At 39.5% G+C, this 13,598-nt stretch overlaps 2 protein-coding genes across 2 annotated transcripts; one reads left to right on the top strand and one right to left on the bottom strand.

Annotated features, from left to right (window-relative positions):
• Positions 1 to 203: 203 nt before the first annotated feature.
• LOC117904450 (auxin response factor 2B) lies at positions 204 to 6,069 on the top strand. The gene is made up of 15 exons (XM_034817049.1): positions 204 to 727; positions 803 to 915; positions 1,319 to 1,414; positions 1,515 to 1,571; positions 1,643 to 1,798; positions 1,886 to 1,970; positions 2,389 to 2,479; positions 2,567 to 2,731; positions 3,222 to 3,341; positions 3,478 to 3,553; positions 3,632 to 3,803; positions 3,908 to 4,842; positions 5,017 to 5,207; positions 5,371 to 5,569; positions 5,720 to 6,069. The coding sequence occupies exons 1-14, from the start codon at positions 574 to 576 to the stop codon at positions 5,546 to 5,548; spliced, it is 2,589 nt and encodes an 862-aa protein (XP_034672940.1). The 5' UTR covers positions 204 to 573; the 3' UTR covers positions 5,549 to 5,569; positions 5,720 to 6,069.
• Positions 6,070 to 7,859: 1,790 nt separating this feature from the next.
• Positions 7,860 to 11,708, bottom strand: LOC117905212 (transcription factor ICE1-like). The gene is made up of 4 exons (XM_034818160.1): positions 10,343 to 11,708; positions 9,100 to 9,324; positions 8,751 to 8,921; positions 7,860 to 8,118 (listed from the first exon to the last, which is right to left on the bottom strand). Exons 1-4 carry the CDS (start codon positions 11,513 to 11,515, stop codon positions 8,035 to 8,037), a joined length of 1,653 nt encoding a protein of 550 aa, XP_034674051.1. The 5' UTR covers positions 11,516 to 11,708; the 3' UTR covers positions 7,860 to 8,034.
• Positions 11,709 to 13,598: the final 1,890 nt, after the last annotated feature.

Genomic DNA, 13,598 nt, shown 5'->3' with positions numbered 1-13,598 from the left:
CATAAAAACACAGCAACTTTCCACTAACGTCAAGACAAACGCCGTCCACTGCTCAACCAGTGCTGGGTAGACACGTGCTCACGCCGTTTCTACTCTAGCCGCCTTTATTTCCATTTCACTAGGGTGGGCAACTGGGAGTGGCCGGTGAGAAAGAGGAGGGTGACCGAGAGTTCCAGGTGGCGAAGGCTGGTTAGAAATTGACCGCGGTTGAAATGATTGCAGGCTGTTTTGACCCCTGTGATTAGTCGGGAGGGAGACGAAGGGAGGACTGCGTACGATTGGTGTGGCAGCAGCAGCAGCTTCAATCCTTTTGGGCTGAGACGGACCCTGCATCCACTGCGGCAGACGACAGTGCATGCATGCTTAAATCGACGCAATTGGTTTCTGATTCAGGCGCAGTACAGTCATTTCCACGGGTTTCTTTTGCTGAATTGGTTGTGGTTTTTGAGGAGAAGGTTGGTGGTGGAGAAGCGAAGGTTTTGTGTTAGGAGTTTGGGGGGTTAGGGTTTGTGTTGAGGCCAGAATCGGGTTGTGAAGCGTGGGATGAGAGATCTGAGCTGATACCAGCTCGAAATGGCGTCGTCGGAGGTCTCGATAAAGGGAAATTGCGGGAACGGAAGGGGAGAGAGCTTCACGTCGGGGTACAGCGAGCCTAACGATGGTGGAGTGTCGAGGAGCGTTGCGGAAGGGCAGAAAGGTCATTCCAGTGTTTCCGGTGCCGGAAAAGGTAATTCGTCTACATCTCCGGCGGATTTCGACCGATGATCTGGTTGTGATTGTTGTTTTTTTTTTTTGCCTGTAGATTTTGAAACCGCGCTTTATACGGAGCTATGGCATGCTTGTGCCGGCCCTCTGGTGACTGTGCCTCGTGAGCGAGAGCGAGTTTTCTATTTCCCTCAGGGGCACATCGAGCAGGTGAGTCCGTTCTTAGCATCCATTTTCAGGGTCTTTTGCTCTTAGACATGAAGTTCCATATCATTTTTTTTGTTTGCATTTATTATTCTTATTTTTCATTTTATTCATGTTTATTTCCATTTCTGCTGAACTTATATTCTTCAAAAATGGATTAGCACTTAAAGGTTGCTGGCTTTTGCCATTAATGACCATTTTCGAGGGTTTCTTCTCTGCAGATTTGAGATTATCTCTAGTTTTTTGTTTTTCCGTTTTTGATTCTTTGTGTTTCCTTATTTGCGTTCCAAGCTCGGCCTAATTTAATGGAAGTGTAGAGGGTTTAGTGGGTTTTAGGGCTTTTGGTTGGGTTTTTTTGCGTTGCTTTTGTTTCTCCGTTTGTTTGAACCTGTATTCATTTTCAAACTAGGTTGAGGCATCGACCAATCAGGTGTCGGACCAGCAGATGCCAGTTTATGATCTTCCATCCAAGATCCTTTGTCGGGTGATCAACGTCCAATTGAAGGTGTTGTGTTTGACCCACAAGAGCGATGATTTAGGGTTTTAAAGTTCATGGGTTTCCCCACTTGCTAATGCCGATTTATTTTAATTATTATTTAATACAGGCTGAACCAGACACTGATGAGGTGTTTGCGCAAGTTACTTTGCTTCCTGAGCCAAACGTGAGTTTTTGGATTGCAAGGCTGTTTGGTTTTAGAGTTAATGGAACCCTAACAATGTGATTTGCTTGCAGCAAGACGAGACCGCACAAGAGAAGGAACCTCTGCCACCGCCTCCACCGAGGTTCCATGTGCATTCATTCTGCAAGACCTTGACAGCCTCTGATACAAGCACCCATGGAGGATTTTCAGTGCTGAGGCGCCATGCAGATGAATGCCTTCCACAACTGGTTAGGGTCCATAAGCTCATATCCAGAATACCTGTTTATTTGCATTTTGAAGCTAGGTTATTAAGTGGTTCTCTTGTTGGTTAACAGGACATGTCCCGGCAGCCTCCAACACAGGAGTTGGTTGCCAAGGATTTGCATGGAAATGAGTGGCGTTTCCGGCATATCTTTAGGGGTATTGGTTTACTTTTTATTTTTTATTTTTTATTTTTATTTTTTATAAATTTATTTTATTCAGCTATTTTTGGGCGTGGCATGTGTATTAATTGGACATCAATATAGGAAATGCATCACCTTATGGTCATAGCCTGTAATTATCACTTCCAGTTCATGCTTACCTGTGAATTGGTTTTGCATGATTAAGATGCCACAAATTGGGTTGATGTCTGGTTGAAAGCATTAATGTTACCCATACCATTTTAATCTTTTTACTTGTTTGCATGGTAAGCCACATGTTTTCAACTAGCATGATGTTTTATTGTCCTCATCTACCTTAACCCACATGGTTCCTTATTTGGTGATGCTGTTTTTTTTTTTTTTTTTTTTTTAAATTTTCTGTTATTGTTTGGTTTATCTGATCATTGGAGTGCCAGGTCAACCTCGGAGGCACTTACTTCAAAGCGGTTGGAGCGTCTTTGTTAGCTCCAAAAGGCTTGTTGCCGGGGATGCCTTTATATTTCTCAGGTCCCTTTCTCTTTAATGTTCATCAGATTTGATGTGCCCACTAATTTTAATTCACATCTGAAATTGGAATCCCTTGAAACTTCTCAGGGGTGAGAATGGAGAACTTCGTGTTGGAGTGAGGCGTGCTATGAGGCAACAGGGCAATGTTCCATCATCGGTTATATCTAGTCACAGCATGCATCTTGGTGTCCTTGCAACAGCATGGCATGCCAAATCAACTGGAACCATGTTCACTGTTTATTACAAACCTAGGTGTGTAATGTGTTATATGTATTTGCTGTATTAGTTCAAATTTTTTGGTTAAATGGTTAGAATTGTTTTTGTGAATTCATGATGATGCAAGGTAAGAATGCTGGAAAATCACTCTTTTAATGTGGGATTGAAGGTTAAGTGTGTCATAATTTCTTGAGGGAATGCCGACAAACCTTTGGACGTTGTTATAGTCAAAGATCCTAAATCATTACACATATCAAACTGCAATCCATACATATACTATGTCCAAGCTAATTGACCTAATTCAAATTATCACATAATCTACTTTATTAGTGTTATAATACACCAATAATTATACAAGCATTAGATTGTTTTTATATCATCTGGGGTCGTGGCTACTTCTTAAACTTGATCGCATCCTGTTATTTATGATAGAGTGCCAGAGAAATTTACCTGCTTTATAGTAATATTTCCTTGTCACACCTCTTCTCGACCTAAGCCACTATTTAAATATTTGTTACAAACCTAGGACAAGCCCTGCAGAGTTTATTGTTCCCTTTGATCAATACATGGAATCCGTCAAGAACAATTATTCAATAGGGATGAGGTTCAAAATGAGATTTGAAGGTGAAGAAGCACCAGAGCAGAGGTATGGTGATTCTTTCACTGTGCTGTTTGCTGGAATTATTGAATTTCTCTCCAGTTCTAGGTTTTCTGGCACCAAGTTGTTGCTTCATGGCACATCCTTAAAATCATCCCTTCAAAGGAATTTGCTCATCTCACAGGTTTACGGGCACCATAGTTGGGATTGAAGATGCTGATCCCAAAAGGTGGCGAGATTCGAAGTGGAGATGTCTAAAGGTGGTGTTTTTATCTTTTTGAGATTCTGCATTAATGTTATTTAGCATGCTGAAGTGTACCGTCTCATGTTTCTTTTAGGTGAGATGGGATGAAACTTCTACTATCCCACGTCCAGATAGAGTTTCCCCCTGGAAAATAGAACCTGCTGTGACTCCACCTGCATTGAATCCCCTTCCAGTGCCCAGACCAAAAAGACCCCGATCAAACATGGTGCCTTCATCTCCTGATTCATCTGTCCTCACAAGGGAAGGTATTAAACTACCTGCCATATCACAGCATTATTCTAAATGTTTCTTTGTTAAGCTACATATGGCTAACAGACGTACACATTTTCTGTCTTGGTGATTTGCATAGGTTCATCTAAAGTAACTGTAGACCCTTCACCAGCAAGTGGCTTTTCAAGGGTCTTGCAAGGTCAAGAATTCTCGACCTTGAGAGGCACTTTTGCTGAGAGTAATGAATCAGACACTGCTGAAAAGTCTGTTGTGTGGCCTCCTTTGCTAGATGATGAAAAGATTGATGTGGTTTCCACATCCCGAAGATTTGGATCAGACAACTGGATGCATTTAGTGAGACATGAACCAACTTGCACGGATCTACTATCTGGGTTTGGGGCTCGGACTGATTCCTCACATGGGTTCTCTTCATTTGTTGATCAAAATGATGTTGCTGCCAACACGATGAAAAAACATCTAGAACATGAAAGCAAGTTTAACTTGCTGGCAGGCCCATGGTCCATGATGCCTTCTGGCCTCTCTCTTAATTTGCTGGAGTCTAGCATTAAGGTACCTGTTCAAGGCAGTGACATGCCTTACCAAACACGGGGGGATGCTAGGTTTGGTGGGTTCAGTGAGTATCCCACACTACATGGTCATAGAGTTGAGCTACAGCAAGGAAACTGGTTGATGCCTCCACCGGCTCAATCACATTTTGAGAATTTTGCTCATTCAAGAGAGCTAATGCCGAAACCTATTTTGGTTCAGAAGCAAGAGGCTGTGAAACCCAAGGATGGAAACTGCAAGCTCTTTGGCATTCCTCTAATTGGTAATCCTGTTATATCAGAACCAGCAATGTCATACAGAAGCATGACAAACGAGCCAGCAGGTCATTTACATCTTGCGCCTAGTGCATTTGATTCTGATCAAAAGTCTGAACAGTCAAAAGGTGCTAAATCAACCGATAATCCTCTGGTTGTTAGTGAGCAGGAGAAACCATGCCAAACTTCTCTCCCTCTTTCAAGAGATGTTCAGGGAAAAGTTCAGAGTGTTTCAACAAGGAGTTGCACCAAGGTTTGCATACATTCATTGGATGGTTGTTGGTTTCTTAATAATGAGTATGAAATTTGGAAAATGCTTGCTGGATATAAGATTGTTCCACAAATTTGTTTCATTGCTGTCAGTTGCTTAATGAGTATAGGAAATTTGGTTAAGAAATTCTCAACAAAAAAAACATGGTGTTTTCAGGTTCACAAGCAGGGAATTGCTCTTGGTAGATCTGTGGACCTTACTAAATTCAACAACTATGATGAATTGATTGCTGAATTGGATCAGTTGTTCGAATTCGGGGGCGAGTTAATGGCTCCCAAGAAGAATTGGCTGATCGTGTATACTGATGATGAGGGTGATATGATGCTTGTTGGAGATGATCCATGGCAGTAAGGATTCCTTTTATGAAAATTAATTCTATGTTTGTATTTCATTTTCAACTTTTACAAGTTGAATTTATATCTTTAATTGCCATCTGAGTCACTCATGCAGCTTTCTTCTCAGCCAAGGGTTATCATTAACTGAGCAATTTTGTATTTTTTTTCAAAATAGGGAATTTTGTGGCATGGTTCGGAAGATCTACATTTACACCAGAGAGGAGGTGCAAAGGATGAATCCAGGGACCTTAAATTCAAAGAATGACGATAATCCATCAGTTGCAGAAGGCATGGATGCAAAAGAAGTGAAACGTCAGCCGGTTCCTTTGACATCAAACCTAGAGAATTGCTAGATTTAACTCCCATGGTTCTAGGTAATATTGCTGGACATATTTAAGTTGCCTTACCCCCTCATTCAATTGGCCCCTCATTCAATTGGCTTGTTTGTCCTTTTTCCCCTTTGCATAATTCAGCAAGTTTTAGATTGTTATAAGAAACTTAAAAACACATGGATCTTTTGTCAGGTTTTTGTGCATTGATCGGAGAAGCTTGCTATGGTTGTTTTAGTAGGAAGGGCAATTGAACTAATTGAGATGCACAAGAGTCTCTTACCTCTTTTAGACAGGTTTGTCTATCCGAATAGGAGGCATTTTTATATTCCCAATTTTGGACATGTTGTGGAGTTAGTACACTCTATGATATCCAGTTATATATTTTATATATAATATGTACACGAGTAATTTCGGCAAGGCAATGATCTGGCCTTGCTATCTGAATCAAATTCCTCCCTGTACAGAGCTCTGTTATCAATTGTCTGAACCTGTTCATGTAATTAAGAAGTAATACATCAAGTAATGTTCATTTTGTTGGTTTCCATCTTTTCTCCGAATTACTGCAATAACACCACATTCTTGGGGGGTGCATTTTTCACAAGGATATCAGCATTGTGGTTGCCCTTTTTTTTTAAAAAAAAAAATCTTGTATGCACGATGAATTGGAATCATTCCGATGTGGGTATGCCATCTCTGGAATATGAAGTTGAGATTGAGTCAACTTTCATTGGTTAGGTTTTTGAATGGTTGTACATTCGGGTGGCTCTTGTTCTCTGGACTCTGGGAGGCCCCAGTTGATGATGGGTTTTAGTCCATGGCATGTGAGTTGTAGGCTGTGTACCCCATTGGTGGGTGTCGTGTGCTTCAGGGATGGAGCCCAGAAAACGTATGCCATTCGAGAGGGAACTGTGTTAAAATAAAGTCACCAGAGCCAGCTCATTCTGTGTTTATCTGACAAGGTCAATCCTTGCGTTTTTGAAGCCTTTAACAGGTCTGCGAGTAGGATTTTTGATGCGTGGGGTTGAGTTGGGTGTTTTAGGCTATGGCGGGGGAAATGTTTCGGAAACAGTTTCTACATATGGTTTTTGAAAATTATTGTGTTTGAACATAAGTTTGTTGGGAACTGAAAATGTTTTTTAATTTGTTTTGTATATTTCTAAATGTGTTTTAAAAATGATTTTTATATTTAGTGATTTATTTTGTATATTTTAAAAAAAGTGAAAATAATTAAATCATGTTTTGAAGAATAGAGAATTGTTTATTTGATTTTTTTTTATTGACAAATGTGTTTATTTTTATTTTTTCTGTAAAGCTGAAAAGTGTTTTCATAAACAGGATCAGCCTCAGTTGCATGTTATTACTTATTACCCAATCCCAAGGATTTAGCTTGTGGTCGCCCCCACTCCAAATGCTTATTTGTGCATCAAGTAGTTTACTGGGCAAAGGATGTCATGAATCTGTGGGTATTTTCTGTCGTTCGTGTACACTTACCAGATCAAATCAAATGGGTTGAACGTCTACTTTCTAGGATATCACGTTCACCCTCTTATGCAGCCATGATATGGATGCCACTGCACTTCACATCCCAAAGGGTTCAGCCATGGACGTCCTTTTAACTGAGATTATATTTTTGCCTGGGCTTCCTCTATAATAGTGTATGGAACTACGCCTACCAAGCTTTTAGGAAAATTAGGTTTGGTTCAGGATATTTGGTGGGCTTAGACATTCATTTTTAATTCTCAAGTTGGGCTTTGGTCAGGTCTTTTTAACCAAGCTCAATTTGGATTGGGGTTGGGCTTGGGCTTGGGCTTTGGCTAAGCTTTGATTTGAATAATCCAAACTTGATTTAATGTTTCTATAATATATGCTATCCTATATAATAAGGTACATTTTCCATTTAGATCTTACGAAAATATCAAATTATATTATTATATCATAAACCTCCTCAGTTTTTAGAATAATATATAAATTTATTTTTACCTTTTTTTTTTTTCTTTTTTTTTATGTAGTAGTTATCTTGAAATTGTGTCCTCTTTTACCATTTGAAATTTTATATAAATATATAGAAAAAAGTTTTTAAAAAAACATTATAGATAAATTTTGAATTATAATCCAAACTCAATGTGAGTTGGAGGTCAAGTTGGGTTGAGCTCAAACTGATTGTTTCTTAATTTGAGTTGGGTTTGGTTAGATATTAACCTGCCCAATCCGCCCACGTTTCAGGCCTAAGGAAAATTGGTACTTTTTAACAATTTTTTTCTTACTTCCATCCGATTCTTGAGGCTTTGGAGACATTGCAGTGAAGTTCATAGCTAATTCACAGAACAAGGAATAAAGTCATAACTCAAATCCAAACTTTATTTTAAAGCAGAAAAAGACTGAGGTTACAGGCTTCGAAGCGTTTCTGATTTCCTGCTAACAGGAGCTAAAGAAACCTGTCGAGGCTGCTATTCCTTACATCTGAATCATGGCCTGTAAAACCTACCTGATCATCCATCAGAGAAAACCTACATCATGCCATGGAAACCTGCTGAATCTAAGAGCACTGCTTTGATTTGCTCAGGATGGACGTCCTGCCCTTCCTTGCTTTGCTGAAAATACAAAGAAATCAGTCATGTTGAGATCATCACTTTCATCTAGACTGGTAGTGTATGTAAAACCATTGTCATTCCTTGGAAAGTTTAGGATGTAGCAACAAGAAAGTTTTTATTGAAAGTACAATGTCAGAGTAACACAGTTCTATATATTTGGGGTTCGTTTGGTATGCGGGAAATAAGGCATGAAAATAAGAAATTCATTTTCATTTTCTATTCATTACCGTGCTCCAATTATTAGTTAGAAATGATAATGTGAATCAAAAATCAATATCATGAATACTAAAACAGTCTTGTAGGGATTTAAATTCCTCTCTTCTACATAATATTCTGATATACTTTCATTCCTACTCTCACTCCCATTCTTATTCCCACATACCAAACACATCCTAAAATCATACATGTAGAAACATGCAAAATATGGCATGAACTATAGCTTCTTCCAAAAAAACAAATACACTAATTGGATGGATGAATTACTGATAATTATAGGATAGATAGAAATGAACTAAAATAAGACCCATCAAAAAGTGATACCTAGCTCCTTGGATTGACATCAAATTTTCCTATAAATAGAACTAAGTATGATTTACACTTAATACCTTAACGTTCTTATATTAGATAAGTACCTCAGCTCGAAAAATATCCAAAGCAAACCCATTGAAACAGCTGATAACAGCTTGCTGAATGTCTAGCCCAAGGCTGTCCAGAGCCCTCATGGTGGAGAGCAATAGACCTGGTCTGCGCCCACAGAACATGTGGATGTTTACAGCTCTTCCCTCTCTTGCCCTAACTTCAACCTACAGCACAACCGTATAAGATGCCACCTCAGACAGATATATCACTCAATGCATAGACATACCGCCAATAGATAAAGTGCATACAAATGAACGATGAATACAATGAGGTCATGAACAAAACTGCACCTAAAGGTTTCAGCGGTAGAAACAGAATGAGGAACAAGAAAGCGAGTCTTACCCTTGCAGGTTGGCCATTCGGGCTTGATAATGAGCTTGGGCAAAGTTCTTCCTTGATACGGCAGGGAAGGGTAGGAGGGGTTGGTGTCAAAGGGTGGAAGCTTGTGGTAGGTGTCAGTGATGAGCCAGGAGGGGTGGACTCCAGTTCATTATGGAGGTTGTTGATCCTTTGCAGAAGTTCCTTCAAGTACTCAATTGCATCCCCAAGGATTGAAGCCCTATCCATCTGTCAAGAAGCCAATACAACTCATATTATGCCATTTTCATAAGGCACTGCTAAAATTTTCAAGCTTCAAAAACATCGTATTAATGGATTCCACCCAGCAGTAGCATGATCTCTCTTTCTTCCAAGCCAGCTTGAACCCTGATCATATTTTTTTTGATAAGTAGCTCAAATCCTAATTCGATATTTCTAGTAATAGTCTTCAAGACAAAGGATGATAAAATATAGAAAAAGAACTTAATGCTGAATTTTGACAAGCATCTTCACTCTACTCCCAGTCAAAGTGCCCTATGTTGCCTGGTTTTGATATGAAGTTACCCCCAATTCTCAATGAACCTCATAGAACTGAACCTGTGTCCTCTTGGAGGAAAACTCACAAAATCACACCTCTCACTAGAAACCCTACACTCAAAGATCCACGTTACAAATAAATATATATATATATATCTGAAAGATCTATTACCCCAGGCAGGGCAAAACCAAAGTTAAAGCATAAAAGGAGTGAGTAAAGTCAAGTGATAGATCCAAGAATGGATGGGGCCTCACACAGCAAAGACAGAAGTCAAACAACAAAAAGGAAGAGAAGAGAACCAAGTACAGTATATCACTGAAAAGCAAAAGAAAAAAACAAAATTCAATTCGACATTTCATAGGGTTATACCATAAAGTTGAACAAAAGAAGGAGCTTTCATAATCCACTTTAACCTTCAAAGGTGTTAAATAATAGAATTTCATTTCCATGCCTGTGGTCCAAGAAATTCTGATGAAATTTAAAACCACTCCACCAAAGACCATGTGAATGGATTTAATGCCAACTTTCATATTTAATTCACAGAGATTTTGGAACACATTTTGAAACAAAAGATGCCACTTATTGAACAAAAAAGTGTAAAAGGAATGCTGCATGATTCATGAAATGAAAAACACAAAATATGACTGTAATTCATACCGGATGGCCCTGAAAATGAAGAGAATAATAGTAATCTGTAATTGAATTCATTGGAACAGAACAGCTCATTACCTTGCTAATTTTTGGGACAACAGATCGCAGCATGTACAGCCTATCATTGAGCTTCTTCCGGCGGCGCCTCTCTGCCATTAAATTTTTAGCAGGGAGACCCTTCTTCTTCCCCTTGTGATCTCCACCAGTAACAGTGCTATTTGCATTTGAGTTGTTCCCACTGTTCTTGCCATTCTCCTCCATCTTGTTATTGTCTGTAAGCTCATCCGAATCATAATTCAAACCCGACGCATCAATGCTGGCATCCTCAATATCTTCTGCATTGCTGTTTCTCCACTTCCTATCATTTTCTTCACCCATTTCCCTCTTTCCCTTATCATCCTCAACCCCACTCAAAACCTGACCACCTTCAGGCCCCAAACCCCCCAAAATGCTGCCATTATCAGCTAAATTCTTCCTCAAAGCTGCTCTCTTCTGAAAGAGAGTGGGCTGTGCACCCACTGAAGGGAAAGTTTCGAGAGGCCTCAGCAACTTAGACCTATTCACAAACAAAGAGTTCATAGAACCCTCCTCAAAACCTCGAATCCCCGATGAACTGAACCCAGCGCCAATAGGAGCACTGTTTTCGGTCAGTTGGAGCACCCGGGTGATTCCAAATTGAGGCTCAGAGATCAGATTAGGAGTGTTCATCTGGGCATGCGAGCCCATATCGGCGAAATGGGGCAAAACCTCACCTCCCCGATTAACCAAAGTCTGAGAATTTGGAGCTTGAGTCTCCAAAAACCCCTGCTCGCAACCCATATCAAAGCTATGCTCTAAAGGGTTGTTGGAAATGAGGTTGAGGAGTGAAGATAAGGTGGGTTTTGGAGGCAAGAAGAACTGCACCTGAGATGGGTCGAGATTGTTGAACACTGAAGACGACGGAGAACACGAAGACGACGAGTCCACTGGGTGCAGCAGCAAATTATCAGCTCCAGCCAGGTTAGTAGAGAAGGAAATATCTCTAATTTCCTGGTGATTCTGACCGGCATTGCCAGTAAAGTACCACTCATCATCAACATCAAGCATGGATTTGAAGGTAGAAAGAGAACCCATATCATCTTTACTACTGTCCACCACTCCACAGCTGCTGCCGCCGCCGTTGTTGTTATTGCTGTTTCTGATCCATGAAGCAGCCTCCTCCTCCTCTTCTCTCCCCTCCATCCACACCACGCCGTTCACCCCCGACAACATTTCAATACTTTTCTCCACCCTTTTTCCCTTGTGGGCAATTTTCCGGGAAAAAGCGAGGGAAAGCGCAACCAGGGTTGAAGAAAAGAGAAAGGGTGGAGCCTTAGGGGAGTTATATACTTATAGGGAGCAGGTGGAGAAGGGGAAAAAGGGGGCATTACCCTTTTTCAGATGTCCATTTTGGGAATCTTCCACAGCTTCGCTCGCAACGTTACATTCACCTACTGGTTCAAATCTCAATCACCCCTCTCCACTGCTCCCTTGTATTCGTTATCATTCATAGGATTGTCTCATTAATGGAAAATACACACAGGGTCCCCTCCATACCTCATGGGTCTACTACACCTATTGAAACAGGCAAAGTGTAAAAATGGTAGAAGAAAAATTCCTTGTATAAATAAAAATTCCTACATTTCTAACTAAAACCCAAAAGAAAAAAAGGGAAAATGAGACATTCATTAGTGAATATTTGGTCCATTTAGTCGTTAAAAGATCTTGATGGTTTGTATATTTAGCCCCAATGATTTAGATTTAGTCTCCTCTATTTCAAGGTTTCACATCTTAAAATTGAACGTAACAAAACAAGATTAATATCGAAAATATTATTATTATTTTGTAAAAATATTTTTATAATGAATTAGGGGTGTCGAGTTTGAGATTTAATTTGATGAGACAGCCGAGCATTTGCAAGTAGTTGGTGATGCCCTGTTTTAGAAAGTAGAATCAAGGGAAGAGGGTTGAACCCAAATGAGATAATGATGACTCACTAGCAAATTATGGTAATGTAATGCCAGCCAATTATGGGAAAATAGGGATTTAGGGGGCTTTCCCATTTGGACTAAGGTTGGTATGAGTCCATTAAAAATGGAGGAACATTTTTATTTTTTCATGAGTTGTACAAAGAGCCATTTTAGGAATCATGACGAAAATGTACTCCTAGCTACCAAATAATAGTTAAAAATATCATTACAAGTATAATGGGGCCTCCCGTTTGGTGTCCTTCTTGCCTCAATCAGTCTTGTCTCCTTGGGTATTTTGGAGGATGTGCAATGCCCCCACTGTTTGACACATGACTCATAATGATGAATTATGTTGACCATAACTAGAATGCAAATGGTTCAAAATGAAGACAAATTGATATTACGTATTTTAGGTATCTCTAATTTAACTTTTTAGAAATTTGAATTCAGATGAATGTGAAAAAAGAAAAAGAAAAAAAAAAAAGGAATTCCAATGGCATAGTGTAGAAACCCAATTGGATTGAAAGACTGAAGAGGCCAAGTTTCTCGTGAAGGCTCTCTGTTCGCTGCACCTAACACCCAATCGCAGCCTTAACCTCCTCCTCTCTCTCTCTCTCTCTCTCTCTCTCTCTCTCTCTCTCTTCCCTCTTCCTCTGAGGAATCAGGATATGGTCCCTCCAACGGTCACTTATTTCCCTCATCGATCTACACTTGTCAGCCATCTCCTCACTCTTTTCTAGATTTCTTCAAATCAATTTTGTGTTCCTTAACATTAAAAACAATTTTCTACCTCACCAAACAAATTTATGAACCTTTTCATAGAATCCTTCTACAATTTGAAGTATTTTTAGTTATTTTTTATAAAGAATAATGGATACAATGGAGTATATACAATCGCATCTTTATTTAATAAGGCTTCTAATATAAGAACTCTTTTTAATATTTAATTTATTTGTTTCCAACTGTTTGTAGAAACTAATTTTTAATTACTATTTTCAAATATAGTGCCCTTATTGGCATTTTGTTTTGTTTCCTCTCTTTTCTAAGGCACCCCAAATGGCCTTAAAGAATAAAGCCCATAAAAAGGCACAGAAACTCAGGACTCTTGATTGTAGTCATGGGAGTTAAACAGTTGACACCACTACATTCATTTATGAATGTAAATGTTGGCTTTTACGGTACCCCAATCTGAAACGAATGGAACAGTGGTAAGTGGTAAGTGGTAAGTGGTAAGTGGTAAGTGGTAACTACTCATATTCTTATGCTATGGGCCCAATGAATATATTATGTAGCAATGCATTCAAGTTGCTGCAACAAATGCCCAAGAGTAAGAAATTGAGAATGAC

The sequence above is a fragment of the Vitis riparia genome, chromosome 17 (genome assembly GCF_004353265.1).
Source record: "Vitis riparia cultivar Riparia Gloire de Montpellier isolate 1030 chromosome 17, EGFV_Vit.rip_1.0, whole genome shotgun sequence".
Classification (NCBI taxonomy): Eukaryota; Viridiplantae; Streptophyta; class Magnoliopsida; order Vitales; family Vitaceae; genus Vitis; species Vitis riparia.
The sequence above is the reverse complement of the archived record's forward strand: the minus strand, read 5'-3'. Positions and strand labels throughout refer to the sequence as shown.